Genomic DNA, 19,055 nt, shown 5'->3' with positions numbered 1-19,055 from the left:
AAAATCTGAAATTAAAGAGGAGACATTGCTATCAATTCTACAGAAATAAAAAGGATTTTAAGGGTACTCTGACCTTAAGGCAATCTGGAAGAAATGGATGCATTCCTAGAGATGAATAAACTACCAAAACTAAAACAAGAAGAAACAGAAAACCTGAACAGACCCATAACCAGCAAGGAAATTGAAGCAGTAATCAAAAATCCCAACAAACAAGAGTCCAGAGCCGGATGGCTTCCCAGGGGAATTCTATCAAACATTTAAAGAACTAATACCTATTCTTCTGAAGCTGTTTCAAAAAATAGAAATGGAAGGAAATTTTCCAAACTCTTATGAGGCCAGTATTACTTTGATCCTAAAACCAAACACCCCACTAAAAAGAATTACAAACCAATATCCCTGATGAACATGGATGCCAAAATTCTCACCAAGATACTAGCCAACAGGATCCAACAGTATATTAAAAGAATTATTCACCACAACCAAATGGGATTTATTCCTGGGCTGCAAGGGTGGTTCAACATCCACAAATCAATCAATACACTACATTAATAAAAGAAAGGACAAAAACCATATGATCCTCTCAATAGATGTAGAAAAAGCATTTGACAAAGTACAGCATCCTTTCTTGATTAAAACTCTTCAGAGTGTAGGGATAGAGGGAACATACTTCAATATCATAAAAGCCATACATGAAAAGCCCACAGGAAATATCATTCTTCAATGGGGAAAAACTGAGAGCTGAAAAGGTCAGGAACATGGCAGGGATGTCCACTATCATCACTATTGTTCAACACGGTAGTAGAAGTCCTAGCCTCAGCAGACAACAAAAAGAAATAAAAGGCATTCAAATAACCAAAAAAGAAGTCAAACTCTCACTCTTTGCAGATGACATGATACTCTATGTGGAGAACACAAAAGACTCTATCCCAAAATTGCTAGAACTCATACAGGAATTCAGCAAAGTGGCAGGATATAAAATCAATGCACAGAAATCAGTTGTGTTTCTATACACTAACAATGAGACAGAAGAAAGAGAAATTAAGGAGTCAATCCCATTTACAACCGCACCCCAAAACCGTAAGATACCTAGGTATAAACCTAAACAAACGACAAAGGATCCGTACTCAGAAAATTATAGAACATTCATGAAAGAAATTGAGGAAGACACAAAGAAATGGAAAAACCTTCCATACTCATGGACTGGAAGAACAAATATGTTACAATGTCTATGCTACCTAGAGCAATCTACAGATTCAATGCAATCCCTATAAAAAAACCAACTTTTCTCACGGAGCTGGAACAAACAATCCTAAAATTTCTTTGGAACCAGAAAAGACCCTGAACAGCCAGAGGAAGGTTGAAAAAGAAAACCAAAGCTGGTGCCATCAGAATCCCAGACTTCAAGCTCTATTACAATATAATCATCAAGACAGTATGGTACTGGCACAAAAACAGACACATAGATCAAGAAACAGAATAGAGGTCCCAGAAATAGACCCTCAACTGTATGGTCAACTAATAGTCGACAAAGCAGGAAAGAATATCCAATGGAAAAAAAAACAGTCTCTTCAACAAGTGGTGTTAGGAAAATTGGATAGCCACATACAGAAGAATGAAATTGGACCATTTCCTTACACCACACACAAAAATAGACTCAAAATGGATGAAAGACCTAAATGTGAGACAGGAGTCCATCAAAACTCTAGAGGAAAACACAGGCAGAAAACTCTACAACCTCGGTTGCAGCAACTTCTTGCTAGACACGTCTTCAAGGGCAAGGGAAACAAAGGCAAAAATGAACTACTGGGGCTTCAACAAGATAAAAAGCTTTTGCACAGCAAAGAAAACAGTCGATAAAACCAAAAGACAACCGACAGACTGGGAGAAGGTATTTGCAAATGTCTTATCAGATAAAGGGCTAGTAACCAAAATCTATAAAGAATGTATCAAACTCAACACCCCCAAAAAGCAAATAATCCAATCAAGAAATGGGCAGAAGACATGAACAAACATTTCTCCAAAGAAGACATCCAAATGGCCAACAGACACATGAAAAAATTCTCCACATCACTCGGCATCAGGGAAATACAAATCAAAGCCATAATGAGATACGACCTCACACTGGTCAGAATGGCTAAAATTAACAAGTCAGGAAACGACAGATGTTGATGAGGATGCAGAGAAAAGGGAACTCTCTTACACTGTTGGTGGGAATGCAAGCTGGTGCAGCCACTCTGGAAAACAGCTGGAGGTTCCTCAGAAAGTTGAAAATAGAGCTACCGTATGACCCAGCAATTATACTACTAGGTATTTACTCCAAAGATAGAAATGTAGTGATCCGAAGGGGCACCTGCACCCCAATGTTTATAGTAGCAATGTCCACAAGAGCCCTATTATGGAAAGAGCCCAGATGTCCATTGACAGATGAATAAAGAAGATGTGATGACATATTATATATATATAATACACACACACAAACACACACATGCACACACAATGGAATACTGTTCAGCCATCAAAAAATCCGAAATCTTGCCATTTGCAATGACATGGATGGAACTAGAGGGTATTATGCTAAGTGAAGTAAGTCAATCAGAGAAAGACAATTACGATATGATCTCACTCTTACGTGGAATTTAAAAAAAAAAACAGAGGATCATAGGGGAAGAGAGTGAAAAATAAAACAAGACAAAATCAGAGAGGGAGACAAACCATAAGAGACTCTTAATCATAGGAAAAAAACTCAGGGTTGCTGGAGGGGAAAGGGTTGGAGGGATGGAGGAACTGGGTGATGGACATTAAAGAGGGGGGAAAAAGTGAATTTTACTCTATGTAAATTGTACCTTAATAAACCTGACTTAAAAAAAATTTTAAAAAAGAGTACTCTGAACAACTGTATGCCAATAAATTAGATAATCTAGATGAAATGGACTAATTCCTAGAAACACAAAACCTACCGAGAATAAACCATAAAGAAATAGAAAATCTGAACAGATGTGTAACTAGGAAGGAGACTGAATCAGTAATAAAATAATTTCCCAACAAAGAACAGCCCTGGACCTGATGGCTTCACTGGTGAATCTTTTTAAAACTTTTCCAGAAATTTGAAGAGGAGGCAACACCTCTCAACTCATTCTATGAGGCCAGCATTACCCTGATACCAAAGCCAGACAAAGACACTGATGTAAAAATTCTCAACAAAATACTAAACAAACTGGGACGCCTGGGTAGCTCAGTCGGTTAAGCATCTGTCTGCCTTTGGCTCAGGTCATGATCCCAGGGTCCTGGGATAGAGTCCCACATCGGGGCGGGGGGGCGGGGGATGGACTTGAGTCTGCTTCTCCCTCTGCCTACCTCTCCCCCTCCCTGTGCTCGCTCGCTCTCTGACAAATAAATAAATAAAATCTTAAAAAAAAGATACTAACAAACTGAATTTAGCAGCATATTAAAAGAATTACACACTATGACCAAGTAAGACTTACTCCTAGAACGCAAGAATGGTTCAACATACAAAAGTCATCCATGTGACATGCCACGTAAACACAATAAAGGAAAAAAAACACATGATCTTCCAGATACAGAAAAAGCATTTGACAAAATTCAACACCCTCTCATGATAAAAACACCCAACAAACTAATAGAAGGAAACTACCTCAACATAATAAAAGCCATATATGAAACACTCAAAACAAACATCATATTCAACAGTGAAAAACTGAAAGCGCTCTGCTATGATCTAGAACAAGGCAAGGATGCCCCTTTCAATTTTATTCAACAAAGTATTAGAAGTTCTCATCAGAACAAGTAGGCAAAAGAAAGCATTCAGAGACACCTGGGTGGCTCAGTCAGTTAAGCGTCTGACTCTTGATTTTGGCTCAGGTTATGATCTCAGGGTTGTGAAATGGAGCCCCATGTCAGGCTCAGTGCTGAGCATGGAGTCTGCTTAAGATTCTCTCCCTCCCTCTGCCCCTCCCCACTGACCTTCTCCCCCTCAAAAAAAAAAAAAAAAAAAAAGAAAAAGAAAGAGCATTCGAATTGGCAAAAAAGTAAAATTATCTATTTGCAGAGGATATAATTTTTTTAAAAAAGACTTTATTGATTTGACAGAGAGAGAGATAGCACGAGCAGGGGGAGGGTCAGGCAGAGGGAGAAGCAGACTCCCTACCAAGCAGGGAGACCGATGAGGGACTCGATCCCAGGACCCTGGGATCATGACACCTGAGCCGAAGGCAGACTTTTAACCAACTAAGGCACCCAGGGGCCCTGCAGATGATATAATCTTACATAGAAAACTCCACATACATAAAAATTATTATTAATAAATTCAGCAAAGTAGCAGGATACAAAGTCAACACATAAATTTCAGTTGCATTTCTATACATGAACAATCTGTAAAGGAAATTATGAAAACAATCCTATTTACAATAGTATCAAAACAAAACAAAACAAAAACCTTATGAACTAACTTAACCAGGGAGGTGAAAGACTTGTACGATTAAAACTGGAAAACACTACTAAAAGAAATTAAGACTAAATGGAAAACCCATTCCATGTTCTGGATTCAAAGGCTTCATATTGTTAAAATGTGAACATTATGACCCTAAGCAACCTGAAAATTCAATGCAATCCCTATCAAAATCCCAGTATTTTTTGCAGAAATAGAAAAGGCCACCCTAAAACTTATGAGATCTCAAGTGACCCCCAAATAGCTAAAACAATCTGGAAATGAAGAACAAAACTGGAGAATTCACACCTCCTGATTTCAAAACTTACTATAAAGCTACAGTAATCACTGTACAGTAATATAGTGTGATACTGGCATCAAGAGACATACAGATGAATGAAACAGAAGAGAAAGCCCAGAAATAAACCCTTGCATATATGGTCAAATGATTTTTGCCAAAGATGCCAAGACCAAGACGGGGAAAGGATAGTCTTTTTAATAAATGGTGGTGGGAGGGGTGCCTGGGTGGCTCAGTCAGTTAAACGTCTGCCTTCGGCTCAGGTCATGATCCTGGGATCGAGCCCCGCATCGGGCTCCCTGCTCAGCGGGAAGCCTGCTTCTCCCTCTCCCACTCCTGCTTGTGTTCCCTCTCTCGCTGTCTCTCTCTCTGTCAAATAAATAAATAAAATCTTAAAAAATAAAAAAATAAAAATAAAAATAAATGGTGCTGGGAAAACTGGATATCCACATTCAAAAGAATGAAGTTGGACCCTTACCTAATACCACATACAAAATTAGCTCAAAATTGGATAAAGGACTCAAAGCAATAAAACTCTTAGAAGAAAACAGGACAAAGGCTTCACAACAGTGGATTTGGCAATTTCCTGGATATGACATCAATGGCACAGGTAACAAAAAAAAAAAAAAGGAACAATCTGGACTTCAAAATTTTTTTATTTTTCTAATTAAAAAATTTAAAAACAACTTCAAAAAAATTAAAATTAAAAACAGAATTACCATATAATCCAGCAATTCCAATTCTGGGTATATAACCAAAAGAATAAAAAGCAAGATCTTGAAGACATACTTGTACACCCATGTTCATGGCAGCATTATTCACAGTAGCTAAAATATGGAAGCAACTTAAGCATCCATCAACAGATGAATGGATAAGCAAACTGTGGTGGATACATACAAGGGAATATTCTCAGCCTTTAAAAAATTCTACAATATGCTACAACATGGATGAACCTTGAGAACATTATGCTAAGTGATATAAACCACAAAAAGACAAATACTGTATTATTCCATTTATATAAAGTACTTAAGAGTAGCCAAATCACAAAGACAGAAAGCATAATTGTGATTGCCAGGGGCTGGGGGGAAGGGGGAATGGGGAGTTATTTAATGAGTATAAAGTTTCAGTTTTAAAAAATGAAATGAATTATGGAGACAAATGGTAATGATGGTTGCACAACAATCTGAATATACTTAATACTCCTGAACCGTACATTTAAAAATGGTTAAGATGGTAACTTTTATGCTATACGCATTTTACCACAATTAAAAAAAAAAAAAAAAAAGGAAATCCTGCCATTTGCCACATGAATGAACCTGGAAGGCCTTTTGCTGTGAAATAAGCCAGACACAGAAAGACAAAATATGATCTCACTTATGTGAGGAATCTAAGATTTAAACTCACATAGACAGAGTAAAATAGTGGCCTGGGGGTAGGGGGGAAACAAGGATGTATTAGTCAAAAGGTACAAAGTCAGTTATACAAGACAAGTCCTAGAAACCTACTGTACAACATAACACCTGTAAGTAACTGTATACTCAAAAATTTGCTAAAAGGGTAATCTTACATTAAGTGTTCTATCACATCCCCCAAAAAGTTACAGCAATCTATACCAATGCTACAAGCCAATTAAAAAAATTAATTTGTGCATATCTAAAATTCATTCATTAACGTCTATGCCTTATGACTGCTTATGACAGCAGTTAGTCCAAAAGAAAATTCCAGAAATTTTGGTGAGGTGTCATATGATCACAATGATGACCTATGTGCTCTCAAGCCTCCTGTGAATCCTAGGCAAACTCATTTTCTACAATTCACTAAACTCAGGAGAATGAAATTAATTTTATCAATCTGGATTTCTGAGAATGCAGGGAACATTTTTATTTATTTATTTTTTAAGATTTTATTTATTTAGGGGCACCTGGGTGGCTCAGTCCTTAAGCGTCTGCCTTCAGCTCAGGTCATGATCTCAGGGTCCTGGGATCGAGTCCCTCATCGGTCTCCCTGCTCGGCAGGGAAGCCTGCTTCTCCCTCTCCCACTCCCCCTGCTTGTGTTCCCTCTCTCGCTGTGTCTCTGTCAAATAAATAAATAAAAATCTTAAAAAAAAAAAAATTTTATTTGAGAGAAAGAGAGATAGTGAGAGACAGCACAAGGAAGAGGGAGAAGTAGGCTCCCCGCTGAGCAGGGAGCTCGATCCCAGAACCCTGGGATCATGACCTGAGCCAAAGGCAGATGCTTAACCGACTGAGCCACCCAGGCACCCCTGCAGGGAACATGTTTAAATGAACTTTCTATCTAATGCCAAGGGAAAAAAGAATGATTCCATTATATAAATAAGACTTTGAAAAATATCTGAAATACAACTTTAGGGGGCGCCTGGGTGGCTTAGTCGTTAGGCATCTGCCTTCGGCTCAGGTCATGATCCCAGGCTCCTGGGATCGAGCCCTGCATTGGGCTCCCTGCTCCACAGGAAGCCTGCTTCTCCCTCTCCCACTCCCCCTGCTGTGTTCCTTCTCTCGCTGAGTCTCTCTGTCAAATAAATAAAATCTAAAAAAAAAAAAGAAATACAACTTTAGCCTGCAATCTACATAAAAACAAAATTTAAAATCCATTTAAAAAGCAAATAATGTCAAAGCAGAATGATACCAGCTCTACCCTTGTAACTCTATCTTTCCTCTACCAGAACCCAACACTTTTAATGACTCAGAGGAGCCACATTTTTTTCCCTAACAGTCTCCACACAGAAAACACTCAATCAGTGTTGCCGACTGACTATATCACAAGAGTTGCACAACACAAAACAAATCCTGCTATCACCTATCACCACTGACTTCTGGGCCAGTATCTAAGTTATGAAGTTGAAGTCATGATTATTACGTAACTAAGAAAAGGGAAACTCCAAACCTGGGGTACATAACCAATTCTGGTATATTCACTATGCAGTCAAAAGAAAAAAAACTGGTTTTGTACCACAAGCTGACAGCAATAATTCTTACCCTCCAATTCCGAATTCGTTTGAGCCTGTTAGGGGTTTTCTCCAGAATCTGTAGAAATTCATGTGTCAGTTCTACAAATGAAATAGAACATTTAAGAAAAACTCAGAGAAGCAGAAGTAAAAAACAAGAATAACCTCAACTAACTATTTTCATCTGAATCAAGTCACTTTGGGCCAGATATGTGACAGATCAAGAGCAAGTGCTTTTCAAGGTCCCTTACTCTAAAACTTACCATCTAAAAGTTCCAAGGTCACAGTGGCGTCAACATACTCCCACCAGTGCTTCCCATCAGTTGAGACTGGGATCTCCCAGTTGGACCACTTGCAAGCCAGATGAATGCAGACACAGGCCACCACAGGAGGTGTGTACTGCAGACTAAATGTGGTCAAATGCAAGCTGACATCAGAGGGAAGGAAACAAGAGAGTGTCATGAGCTCTCAATTCTGAACCCAAAGTTAAAACTCTCCATTATTTAAAAAGAAAAAAAAATTTAAAAACACTGGAGAGTAGGAAGGGTAAGAAATATCCAGTGCTCTGATCCAGCACTCAACATGATTTTCCATTAACCCACCTGCTCAGGTAACATTTCTGAATTTTTTGGCTATACATCATTCAATCCCACACACTGACAAAAGACCAGGACCAAAACCAAAGAGATAGGGTACTCAGTTTTTTAAAATAAGGATCTATTATCCTGAGAACAGCTTAGAACTCAAGGAAAATTGTAAGATTTTTAGTTATGTGTAATCCCTAAATCAAATACTTAAAACCCCCTTAAAATTATCTTATCTCTTGCCAGTCACAGGTCTGGTCTATTTAAAATAATGAATAGAGGGGTAATTGGGTGATGGACATTTAGGAGGGCACTTGATGTAATGAGCACTGGGTGTTGTATGCAACTGATAAGCACTAAACTCTACCCCTGAAACTAATATTATAGTATATGTTAACTAAGTTAAATTTAAATTAAAAAAATAAAAATATACTAAACTAAAATAATGAATAGACAATCGCTCTCTCAATTATGAATATGCTTAACTGATGGTTTACTTCAAAAACTTCTCCTATCAGGCTATAAAAATGAAACAACAGTCAATAGAAGTATCTTTGATTTCCACGAACAATCAATTGGAGATGAGACTGATCAAGTGATTTGGTAATACAAATTATGTATTAATTTTTGTTTTAAAAAGAGAAGAAGAAAGACAAAAACATTATAACTCTTTACACATATACACGCACATTTATCTAGCAATGGGGTAAGAAAAATAAGTCTTTTAAATACCATAATTACTGGGACACCTGGGTGGCTTGGTTGGTTAAGCATCTGACTTCGGCTCAGGTCATGATCTCAGAGTCCCAGGATGGAGCCCGGTGTCAGGCTTCCCCACTCAGCAGGGAATCTGTTTGTCCCTCTCCCTCCGCCCCTCCCCCGGCTCATGCGCGCTCAGTCACACACATGCACACTCTCTAATAAATAAAATCTTTAAAATAAATAAATAAATACCGTAATTATTGCAGAATCCTCCAAATTAGATTCTTAGTCACTATCAACCTGAAGTTTACCTAAACTTACAGAACTATGCTCTTGGATTATTTTTTTAATTATTTTTTTTAGATTTTATCTTTAAGTAATCTCTACACCCAACGTGGGGCTTGAACTCAGTACCCTGAGATCAAGAGTTACATGCTCTCCCAACTGAGCAACCAGGCACCCCTGCTCTTGGATATTTTAAAGCAAAGGAAGACATGCAGAACCAAGTATGCTTTCAAACAATCAGCACTACATAATTACATCATCTTAGCAAATTAAAAAGCACCATGGAAATTTAAGGTAAAATATGAAAACTGTACAGAAAAATCAACAGTTCCAGAGAATTGTCTGTAATACACTGTATCAACAATCCAACCTGGGTCTTTGGGTTCTAGTTTACTAAGTGCTAGACCTGATATCTTTCCATATACCCCCCAAAAAGTGACAATTCCAACCCAAGTAAAGCCCTATCCCAAAAATAGAAGAGAAAAATATTAAAATATAAACCTGTTGGTTGCCATGAAGTAAGAAGTCTGTGCTAAGTCCTTGCTTGCTAAAAAATAGAAGGGAGGGAGGGAGAGGGAAAAAAGTTATTAGTTCCATTCATTCTCCATTATTTAGTGAGCATTTAATATTTCCAAGTAGAGAACATAATAATGAATAAGGCAGACTTGGTCCCTGACCACCTGATGTTTAACATTCTACAAAAGAAGACAAATCAGCAACTTTTAATTATAATAATTATGCTGCTTCCAGACCTAGGAACTCAAGCTTTACATTGCACACCAAGTATTTGAAATACTTGTTTAAAATGCAATTCCTGGACATCCTTCCTAGAGTGTGACTCAGTATGTCTGGAGAAGGACACATGCATTTTTAACAGGTAACCTAGAAATTCTGATGCAAGGGTTCACTGAAAAATACTGAACTAGAAGATGAACTAATTTGGAGGCAAGATCAGAACCCAGAATACCTTTGTATATTTGGGAAAAGTGATCTGTGCTTAAAAAAAATTTTTTTAATGGAGTAGCCTGTGATTCAGACCCCAAATCATCAAATAACATACTTGATATACCACAATGAAGGGAAAAAAAAAAAAAACACATCTCCCCTTCCCCAAAAAACTGCTCTAGGTAATAAAGTAAATTTTACTTTTCCTTAAAACTCAGTCTTTTCAATACCAGCATATATCCACCTTTGTTTAACCTTATCCTTGCTCAATGTAAACCTTCTAATGCTTTCTAACTATATCCTTAAACTGCTATTAGATACTTGTCACTTGACTTTATGAAATCTGCTCCAGGCTCTGACAAACATTGTCAAGAGGCTAATTCTCTCTAACTGAAGATCACCTAAAAACTTTAAGAACCCAGCAGAAAAATCCCAAGTTAGAAACACTCATTTTGATTTAATCCAGGTAATTCTTTCAATTTAACTTCTAGACAAAGCAGCTATGTTATATATTTGTCCACCATAAATAAATCATAGCCATTAAATGGTAAAACAATTTAAGACAGCCATTTCAAGTTGGGATTCCTTACCTCGAACCAGTTGAGTGCACTTTACCACATGTGTATGTGGGTGATCAATTGTTAGTTCAAAGCCTAAAAAAAAAAAGTACTTTAGTTAAAAAGCTAAAGATACTGGAGTCATTTTATACTTCTTTTATCTGAGTCATCATTAAAGGTCTCCCTCATTTTCCTCTCCCAAAATTACTGTTCAGAGGCTAAGAGGGTCACACAACACATATAGCACACTCTTCTCTAAGACGTATTATCTTCAAAGACAATCATATTTTGCACTAAATGATAAAGCTAATGCAGTCTCAAGACCCCTGAGGAACCAATAATCTCTAAACAGAAAATTATTCTCAATGGACAAATGATTCATGCAAATTAGATCTTACTGGCTTCCACAGTAAAATATTAAAATTTATTCCACCAGAAAGATATCATTTTCCCCTAAAATACAGTTACTCTGAAGATAATTTAAAGTAAAAAGCTAATTAACAGAAATTAACTTCAGAGATAAGCTTTGAGTGCTCACTTTGGCAGCATATATGCTAAAAAAAAAAAAAAAAAGATAAGCCTTGAAGAATTGTGTGTACAGACATGAAATAAAATACAGGTGTACCAACACAACTCATACCCAGAGAAGAGAAAAATAGCCCAAGAAAAAAATCTTTATTTTCCAAATTTGCTAAGCTTTTAAAATGTAGTATCTCTGATAAAAATAATAATCATCATCAGGGTTGCCCATCAACCGCTAGGGCTGAAATTTCTCCACCAAAACTCTGCTGTTCTAAACACTGATTAGAGGTGTGCCTGGGTGCTCAGTCCATTGAGCATCCAGCTCTTGGTTTCGGTTCAGGTCATGATCTCACAGGTTGTGAGATAGAGCCCAATGGAGCCCCGGGGTAGGGAGTGTGTTTGAAGATTCGCTCCCTCTGCCCCTCCCTCCACACAGCTGCACACACATGCACGCTTGTTCTCTCTCTCAAATAAATAAATCGTGTGTGCACGCTTGTTCTCTCTCTCAAATAAATAAATCTAGGGGCGCCTGGGTGGCTCAGTTCATTAGGCGTATGCCTTCAGCTCAGGTTATGGATCCTGGAGTCCCACATCTGGTTGCCTGCTCAGCGGGGAGTCTGCTCCTACCTCTGCCTCTCACCCAGCTCATGCTCTCTTTTTCGCTCTCTTTCTCAAACAAAATCTTTTAAATAAATCTAAAAAAAAACTACATGACTTCTTTAATAAAAAATTACCAATTTTAAAAATTGATGCTGTTATATAAATATAATGACAGACAAACAGATCATAAAAATCCATGAAAGGAAAAAAGTTCTTTAGTTTCTGCCATTATTTATCATGAAGTTAATAACTGACAAACTTCCAAAGCAAATCATGAACGTAGAATTAAAAAAACCCTGCTAACTACTATTCCAAAGAACGGCTATACCTGACTTCTCTCTATGGTGTAGGTCAGGGTTAAACCGCATTCCACAACTTCTATAATTAGCAAAAACCTTCACTAGAGATTTTCTTCTGCCTTCCTATTTTGCAAATTTTAAAATTTTATATTGCATACATTTCTTAATATTTTAAAGAAAAATAAATTTACCTAAAGTCTGCAGAATTATGCTTTCTAATATCACCAGATCTTGAACTTGTTGCAGGTAAGCCTGCAGGTGAGAAGACAGATAAATTATTCCCCAAAAAGGCACAATATATAAAGTGTAAACAATTCTAACTCCTTCCAAGAAAACCAAAGCAACAAAAGGCAGGGATGAAGTTAAGAGGTAGCCTAGGAACTGAAATATAATCCTTCTCTATTAAGCATAAATTTTCCTCTTAAAAGAAGAAAAAAAGTGATATATTGAGAAATAATACTTTATTCATAATTAGCTACCAAAAAGGCACCAGGGATTTGGTTCATTTTCAAGACTAACATTTTAGGTTTTAAAATGTGATGTAGACACAAAATAATTAAAAATACATACATCTTTTTTCAACATCATCAAAATACATTTGTAGACCCTACAGTACTGCAGGCAATCTCAAACATCTGACTCCTGACAACCGTCCCATCTGAGGTAATGCTAGATGTCTAAGAATTAGAAGAGTTCAAAGGAAAAGGGAATAAACAACAAAAATTTCTCTCAGATTTGTACCAGCCAATACTGTAGCCACTACCCATCCATGGCTACTGAGCACCTGAAATGTAGCTAGACTAAACTGAGATGTGCAATAGAATATACGCCAAACTGGGGGGCCTGGGTGGCTCAGTTGATTAAGCGTCTGCCTTTGGCTCAGGTCGTGATCCCAGAGTCCTAGGATCAATCCCCTTATCAGTGGAGTCTGCTTCTCCCTCTCCCTTTGCCCCTCCCCCGCTCACGCTCACACGCGCACACGCACTCTCTCTAATAAAATCTTTATTTTTTTTTTTTAAAGATTTTATTTATTTATCTGACAGAGACACAGTGAGAGAGGGAACACAAGCAGGGGGAGTGGGAGAGGGAGAAGCAGGCCTCCTGCCGAGCAGGGAACCCGACATGGGGCTCGATCCCAGGACCCCGCAACCATGACCTGAGCCGAAGACAGATGCTTAACGACTGAGCCACCCAGGCGCCCCATAAATAAAATCTTAAAAAAAAAAAAAAAAAAAAAAGAATATATGCCAAATTTTGAAGACTTAATTTAAAAATAATAATGTAAATGACCTCATTAATAATGTTTTAATATTGATTTTACATTGAAATGACAATATTTGGGATTAAATAAAAGATATTAACAATAATATAAAATATTACAATTAATTTCACCTTTTTTTTGTTTTTTTAAAGATTTTATTTATTTATTTGAGAGAGACAGAGAGCACAAGAGAGTGAGCACGAGTGGGGGGAGGGGCAAAGAGAGAGGGAGAAGCAGGCTCCCCACTGAGCAGGGAGCCCGATGTGGGGCTCCATTCCAGGACCAGGACCCCAGGATCATGACCTGAGCTGAAAGCAGACACTTAATGGACTGAGCCACCCAGGGGCCCCAATTTCACCTTCTTTTAAATGAAGATTTTATTTTAATGAAGATTTTAAATGAAGTTCAATGAAAAGTTAAAGTGTTTTATTTATACATGACTCCCTCTATATTTCTATTGGACAGCACTGGTCTAGAACTTTAGGAGAATGAGACTTGGGGCAGGAGTTAGATCTATATTGTAGTGAACTTTCCACCTAACTTTACGATCTTGAACTAAGTCCAGTAAGGACTTAAACTATGCTAGTACTCCTTTCCATATAGTGAATAAAATATTTTCCTCTAAGATTCCCCATCTCATGAGGGATAGAAACTCGGGTAAGAAATTATATAAATATACTTTAGAGAAAAAAAGTGAGAATTATTTTTTGTTTTACTTTGTTAAAACAAAATTTTGTTTCATTTGGTCAGTTCTATGGACCAATGGCATTTACTAGTCTAAAACCTAAATAAAAATCCAGGGCAATAACTCTTTCAACAAGAGCTACTGCTGTAAGAGAAAACAAAGGGAAGTCAAGACACTATTATGTGAAACAACTCACATAATTAGGAACTATTATCAAAATAAAGGGGTGCCTGGGTGGCTCAGTCAGTTAAGTGTCTGACTTGTGATATCAGCTCAGGTCATGATCTCAGGGTTGTGGGAATCCACATTTCACAGGGAGTCTGCTTGAGATTCTCTCCTGCCCCTCCCTGCACCCTCTCTCCTCTCAAATAAATAAATCTATAAACAAACAAGCAAACAAATAAATAAAATAAAAACAACCCCCTAAAAGAAACACTTTCTCCAATATAATGAAAACATGCAAATTTATTTACCTATCTGATAAAGGATGACTCATGCATCCATCATAAGAGACTTAAATAATCTAGTAACAGAAATCCACAGTTTAAATACTTAAAAATGTCACACTTCAAAATTTCTCACAACTCATCACTCCTCAACAACAGACTTCTAAAGCCAGGACAGAGCTTCCCTTCTTTAAGAAAGTCAAGAAAGGATGGAAGGAAAAAAAGCTGTATGTACATGCATAAGATAGAGGTCTGACAGAACATATAGTGGAATTATAATCAGCAGTATCCTGCTAGAAGGAAGGGGAGATGAGCTTTAACTTTTACTTCAAATGATTCTTAAATGTTTGGGTTCTTCTATAGCAAGCATATATAACTTTTGTAATTTCTTTAAAAGTTAAAAAAAAAACGACAGGACTCATTTTTTTTTTTAAAGAGTCCATAACAAAACTTTATTGGTAAGAATATTATTCATGGAGCGCCTGAGTGGCTCAGTCAGTTAAGCATCTAACTTCAGCTCAGGTCATGATCTCAGGGTCCTGGGATCGAGGTGAGTCTGCTTGTTCCTCTGCCCCACCCCAGCTTGTGGGCTCTCTTTTTCAAATAAATAAAATCTTAAAAAAAAGAAAAGAAAATGGAGAATAAAATGGGAACGTATTTGCAATATAATAAGTAGAAAAGACATACAAAATACATACATGTGTAGCTATTCATAGAAAAGAAGCTAGAAATAATGATTCACTTACACACCCGTGGTCCAAATTATATCTAGGTAATACATTTTCTTCTTAGTTTTTCTGTATTTTCCAATTTTACTATAATGAATACAGTTAAGTTTTGCCATAAAGTTTCTAATGTTTTTGTAAAGGAAAAACAAAAACTAAAAATTTAACAGCCCCCATTCAGACTTCAGTAAATCAAAATTACAAAACTAAGCTATCATCAAAATAAATAAAAACAGATATGTGTAATTAATCCCCTACCTCACTCCTAGTATCAGGAAGTGATTCCTGCGGATGGAGACAAGCGTGTGCTACCTTGATGACGTGTTCCAATTTTTTTGGTTGCTCCTCTACTTTAGCCGCTAGAAATAACGCCGCTGGAGCCACAGACTGGATGGAGAGAAAATAAATCACATTTATTATTTATTCCTAGATCAAGGTAGATCTAAAAAAGAACTAAGTCTCAAACCAAATTCCCTGCTTGCCTCAACTTCATCATTTCTCGTTAATGCCTTTTCTTCTCCTTAAAATGTCTTCCCCTCTCCTATCCATTAATCTACATCCGCTCCCAAAAACCAATCCCTTAACAAACTCTCATTAAAAGCTATCTGTGTGAAAAACTACTAGATGTACATAGTTGGCTTTCTATTTAAAATGAGGTTCTTGGGGTGCCTGGGTGGCTCAGTCGTTAAGCGTCTGCCTTCGGCTCAGGTCATGATCCCAGCATCCTGGGATGGAGTCCTGCATCGGGCTCTCTGCTCAGCGGGAACTGCTTCTCCCTCTCCCACTCCCCCTGCTTGTGTTCCCTCTCTCACTGCGTCTCTGTCAAATAAATAAATAAAATCTTTAAAATAAATAAATAAAATAAAATGAGGTTCTTTCTTAAGTTTATATCATAACTCTCTGTATACTTTTTTTTTTTTAAATCCCAGGACGCTGGGATCATGACCCGAGCCAAAGGCAGACACTTAACAACTGAGCCACCCAGGCGCCCCTCTATATACTTTTTTTTTAAAGGAGCAAATTGAAAGTAGATTAGTGGTTGCCAGGGGCTAGAAGAGGAAAATGGAAGTGACCACTAATGTATTAGAAGTTTCTTTCTAGGGCAATGTAAATTTTGTGGAATCAGATCACGGTGATGGTTGCACAACTTTATGAATATATTAAAAACCAGTGAATTGGGGCACCTAGATGGCTCAGTCAGTTAAGAGTCCGACTCTTGGTTTTGGCTCATGTCATGATCTCAGGGTCATGGGATCGAGCCCCATGTCCGCCTCCATGCTCAGCAAGGAGTTGGCTTGATATTCTTTCCCCCTGCCTCTCCCTCCCCCTCTGCTCCTCCCCCTGCTCAAGTGCACTCTCTCTCTCTAAAATAAATAAATAAAATCTCTAAAAACAACAAAAACCCAGTGTACTGCACACTTTAAAAGGATAAATTTTATTGTATGTGAATTATCTCAAATATACTTATATATGGGGGGAGCACAAATCTTAGAAAAGGGAATTCAAATAATAGTATTATATTCAAGACGTTATACAAGGGCACCCAGAGGAAAAAACACTCAAGCCAACACACAAGTACACAACAAATTCAGTCACTAAACAATATAAGAGATTAGAGCAATATGACATAAATGTAGCCTGGTAATGATCTGGGAAATCTCAGGAAGAACTTCTACTGAATCTTAAGAATATTTCAATGAATCAAAGATGGCAATGGCAAGAACTAGAAGTCAAAGAAATATAATAAATAATTTTATATAATTTAAATATCTATTTCACTTTACTGAGTAGAACAAGCATTCTAATACTTATTTATATCCCTGCTGCTATATGCTATTTTGCTGGAAGAGATTTTTATCCACAAATCCAATTCACAGTAACAATTCTCTTCCTTCGTATTTGTTGCAGCTGTATGCAGCAAACTCCATATATATATATGCCTAGACCTTAGGATAAGCAAAGCAGAACCAGAGGAAGATGGGTATGAACAAGATGTGAGGAATCAGAGCAAGAAGCACACTAAATTGAGTAGGTGACATAGAGAATGGGATGTGGAACACAAAAGATCTTTAGCAAGAGATTGACACTAAAGATTTTAGAGAAAAGTACGTAATTCAAGAAACATTTAGAAAGACATATCCGGGGGCGCCTGGGTGGCTCAGTCGGTTGAGCATTGTCCTGGAGTCCCCATCAAGCCCCACGGGACTCTCCTCTTGGTGGGGAGTATGCTTTTCCCTCTGCCCCTCCCCCCACTCTGCCCTCGCACGCACGCTCGCTCGCTCTCTCTCTCTCAAATAAATAAAATCTTGAAGGAAGGAAAGAAGGACGGAAGGAAGGAAGGACAGACAAGACATATCTGGTCCTAGGAAGGACTAAAAGGAGGAAAGAATGAAACGCATTAAAAGTTAATTTTAAAAAAGAAAAAAAAATTCGCAATCCAAGCATTAAGAAATAAAGATAAGAGTAGGCATTAGCAGTTGAAAAACAGGGAAAAACCACAGGCATGATTTTAGAAAATTAATAGGTCTTCACTAAATCTATGTGTATGTATTTGCATACAGAGAAAAAAAATTCTAAAATGTCAACAGGATTATCGCTGAGCAGTTAGCTACACGAATATCATCATTTCCTCCTTTATTCTGTTTATTTAAAAAAAAAGATTTTATTTATTTATTTGACAGAGAAAGAGATAGCAAAAGCAGGAACACAAGCAGGGGGAGTGGGAGAGGGAGAAGCAGGCTTCCCACTCAGCAGGGAGCCCGACGCGGGGCTCGATCCCAGCACCCTGAGATCATGACCTGAGCCGAAGGCAGATGCTTAACCAACTGAGGCCATCCAGGCGCCCCTCTCTGTCTTCTTTTAATTTTATAATGACTACATACAGAAAAAACAGTTAACACTAAAAATTAACAGGACTTCATAACTGATTGGAAAAAGCAGGAAGGAAAAGAACTACTTAAAGACACAACTAAGATTTTTAGCCTACAACTTTGCCTTCAAGGAGCTAAAAATATATTCAAAAGGCACAAACTAAGGGGCGCCTGGGTGGCTCAGTCGGTTGGGCATCTGCCTTCAGCTCGGGTGGTGGTCCCGGGGTCCTGGGGTCGGGCCCTGCGTCGGGCTCCCTGCTCCGCGGGAGCCTGCTTCTCCCTCTCCTCCCGGCTTCTCTCTCTCGCTAGCTCTGTCACTATCTCTCTCTCTCAAATAGGTAAACAAAATCTTAAAAAAAAAAAAAAAAGGCACAAACTAAAATATGGTATACAAACAATGGCTAAGAAGGCAAGATAATAACTCATTAAGTGAAAGACTGGAAGAGATAAATTTCAGTCTAATTTTTGCACAGTCAACCATGTAAATACTCATTGCTCCTCATGGAATCACTTACCAAGCCAGTTTACCAAAGCATTTTCCTATCAAAGGCAATTTCTAAGAGGAATTCTTACACCAGATAAGAATATAAGATTTTCTCCATTTTAAAAGAATAAAAATGGGGCGCCTGGGTGGCTCAGTCGTTAGGCGTCTGCCTTCAGCTCGGGTCATGATCCCGGGATCCTGGGATCGAGCCCCGCATCAGGCTCCCTGCTCGGCGGGAAGCCTGCTTCTCCCTCTCCCACTCCCCCTGCTTGTGTTCCTGCTCCCACTCTCTCTGTCTCTCTGTCAAATAAATAAATAAATAAATCTTTAAAAATAAATAAATAAATAAATAAATGAATAAAAATGCCACCCAGTATTTATT

At 37.8% G+C, this 19,055-nt stretch overlaps 1 protein-coding gene across 2 annotated transcripts in view; it reads right to left on the bottom strand.

Annotated features, from left to right (window-relative positions):
* The window catches only part of CCNT1 (cyclin T1), a 31,929-nt gene that overhangs the window by 6,157 nt on the left and 6,717 nt on the right, over window positions 1-19,055 (bottom strand). Inside the window, exons 3-8 of one of the 2 annotated variants that reach the window (XM_032420607.1) lie at window positions 15,578-15,706; window positions 12,394-12,454; window positions 10,815-10,877; window positions 9,781-9,826; window positions 7,972-8,135; window positions 7,740-7,810 (exon numbers count right to left, since the gene is read on the bottom strand). In XM_032420607.1, the coding sequence (XP_032276498.1) occupies window positions 7,740-7,810; window positions 7,972-8,135; window positions 9,781-9,826; window positions 10,815-10,877; window positions 12,394-12,454; window positions 15,578-15,706 (534 nt within the window). The remainder of the gene's footprint in view (window positions 1-7,739; window positions 7,811-7,971; window positions 8,136-9,780; window positions 9,827-10,814; window positions 10,878-12,393; window positions 12,455-15,577; window positions 15,707-19,055) is intronic. The other variant, XR_004301333.1, reaches the window with a different exon arrangement.

Source organism: Phoca vitulina, unplaced genomic scaffold, assembly GCF_004348235.1.
Source record: "Phoca vitulina isolate PV1807 unplaced genomic scaffold, GSC_HSeal_1.0 scaffold23, whole genome shotgun sequence".
Taxonomy (NCBI): Eukaryota; Metazoa; Chordata; class Mammalia; order Carnivora; family Phocidae; genus Phoca; species Phoca vitulina.
Note: the sequence above shows the minus strand (reverse complement) of the source record. Positions and strands in the feature narration are given on the sequence as shown.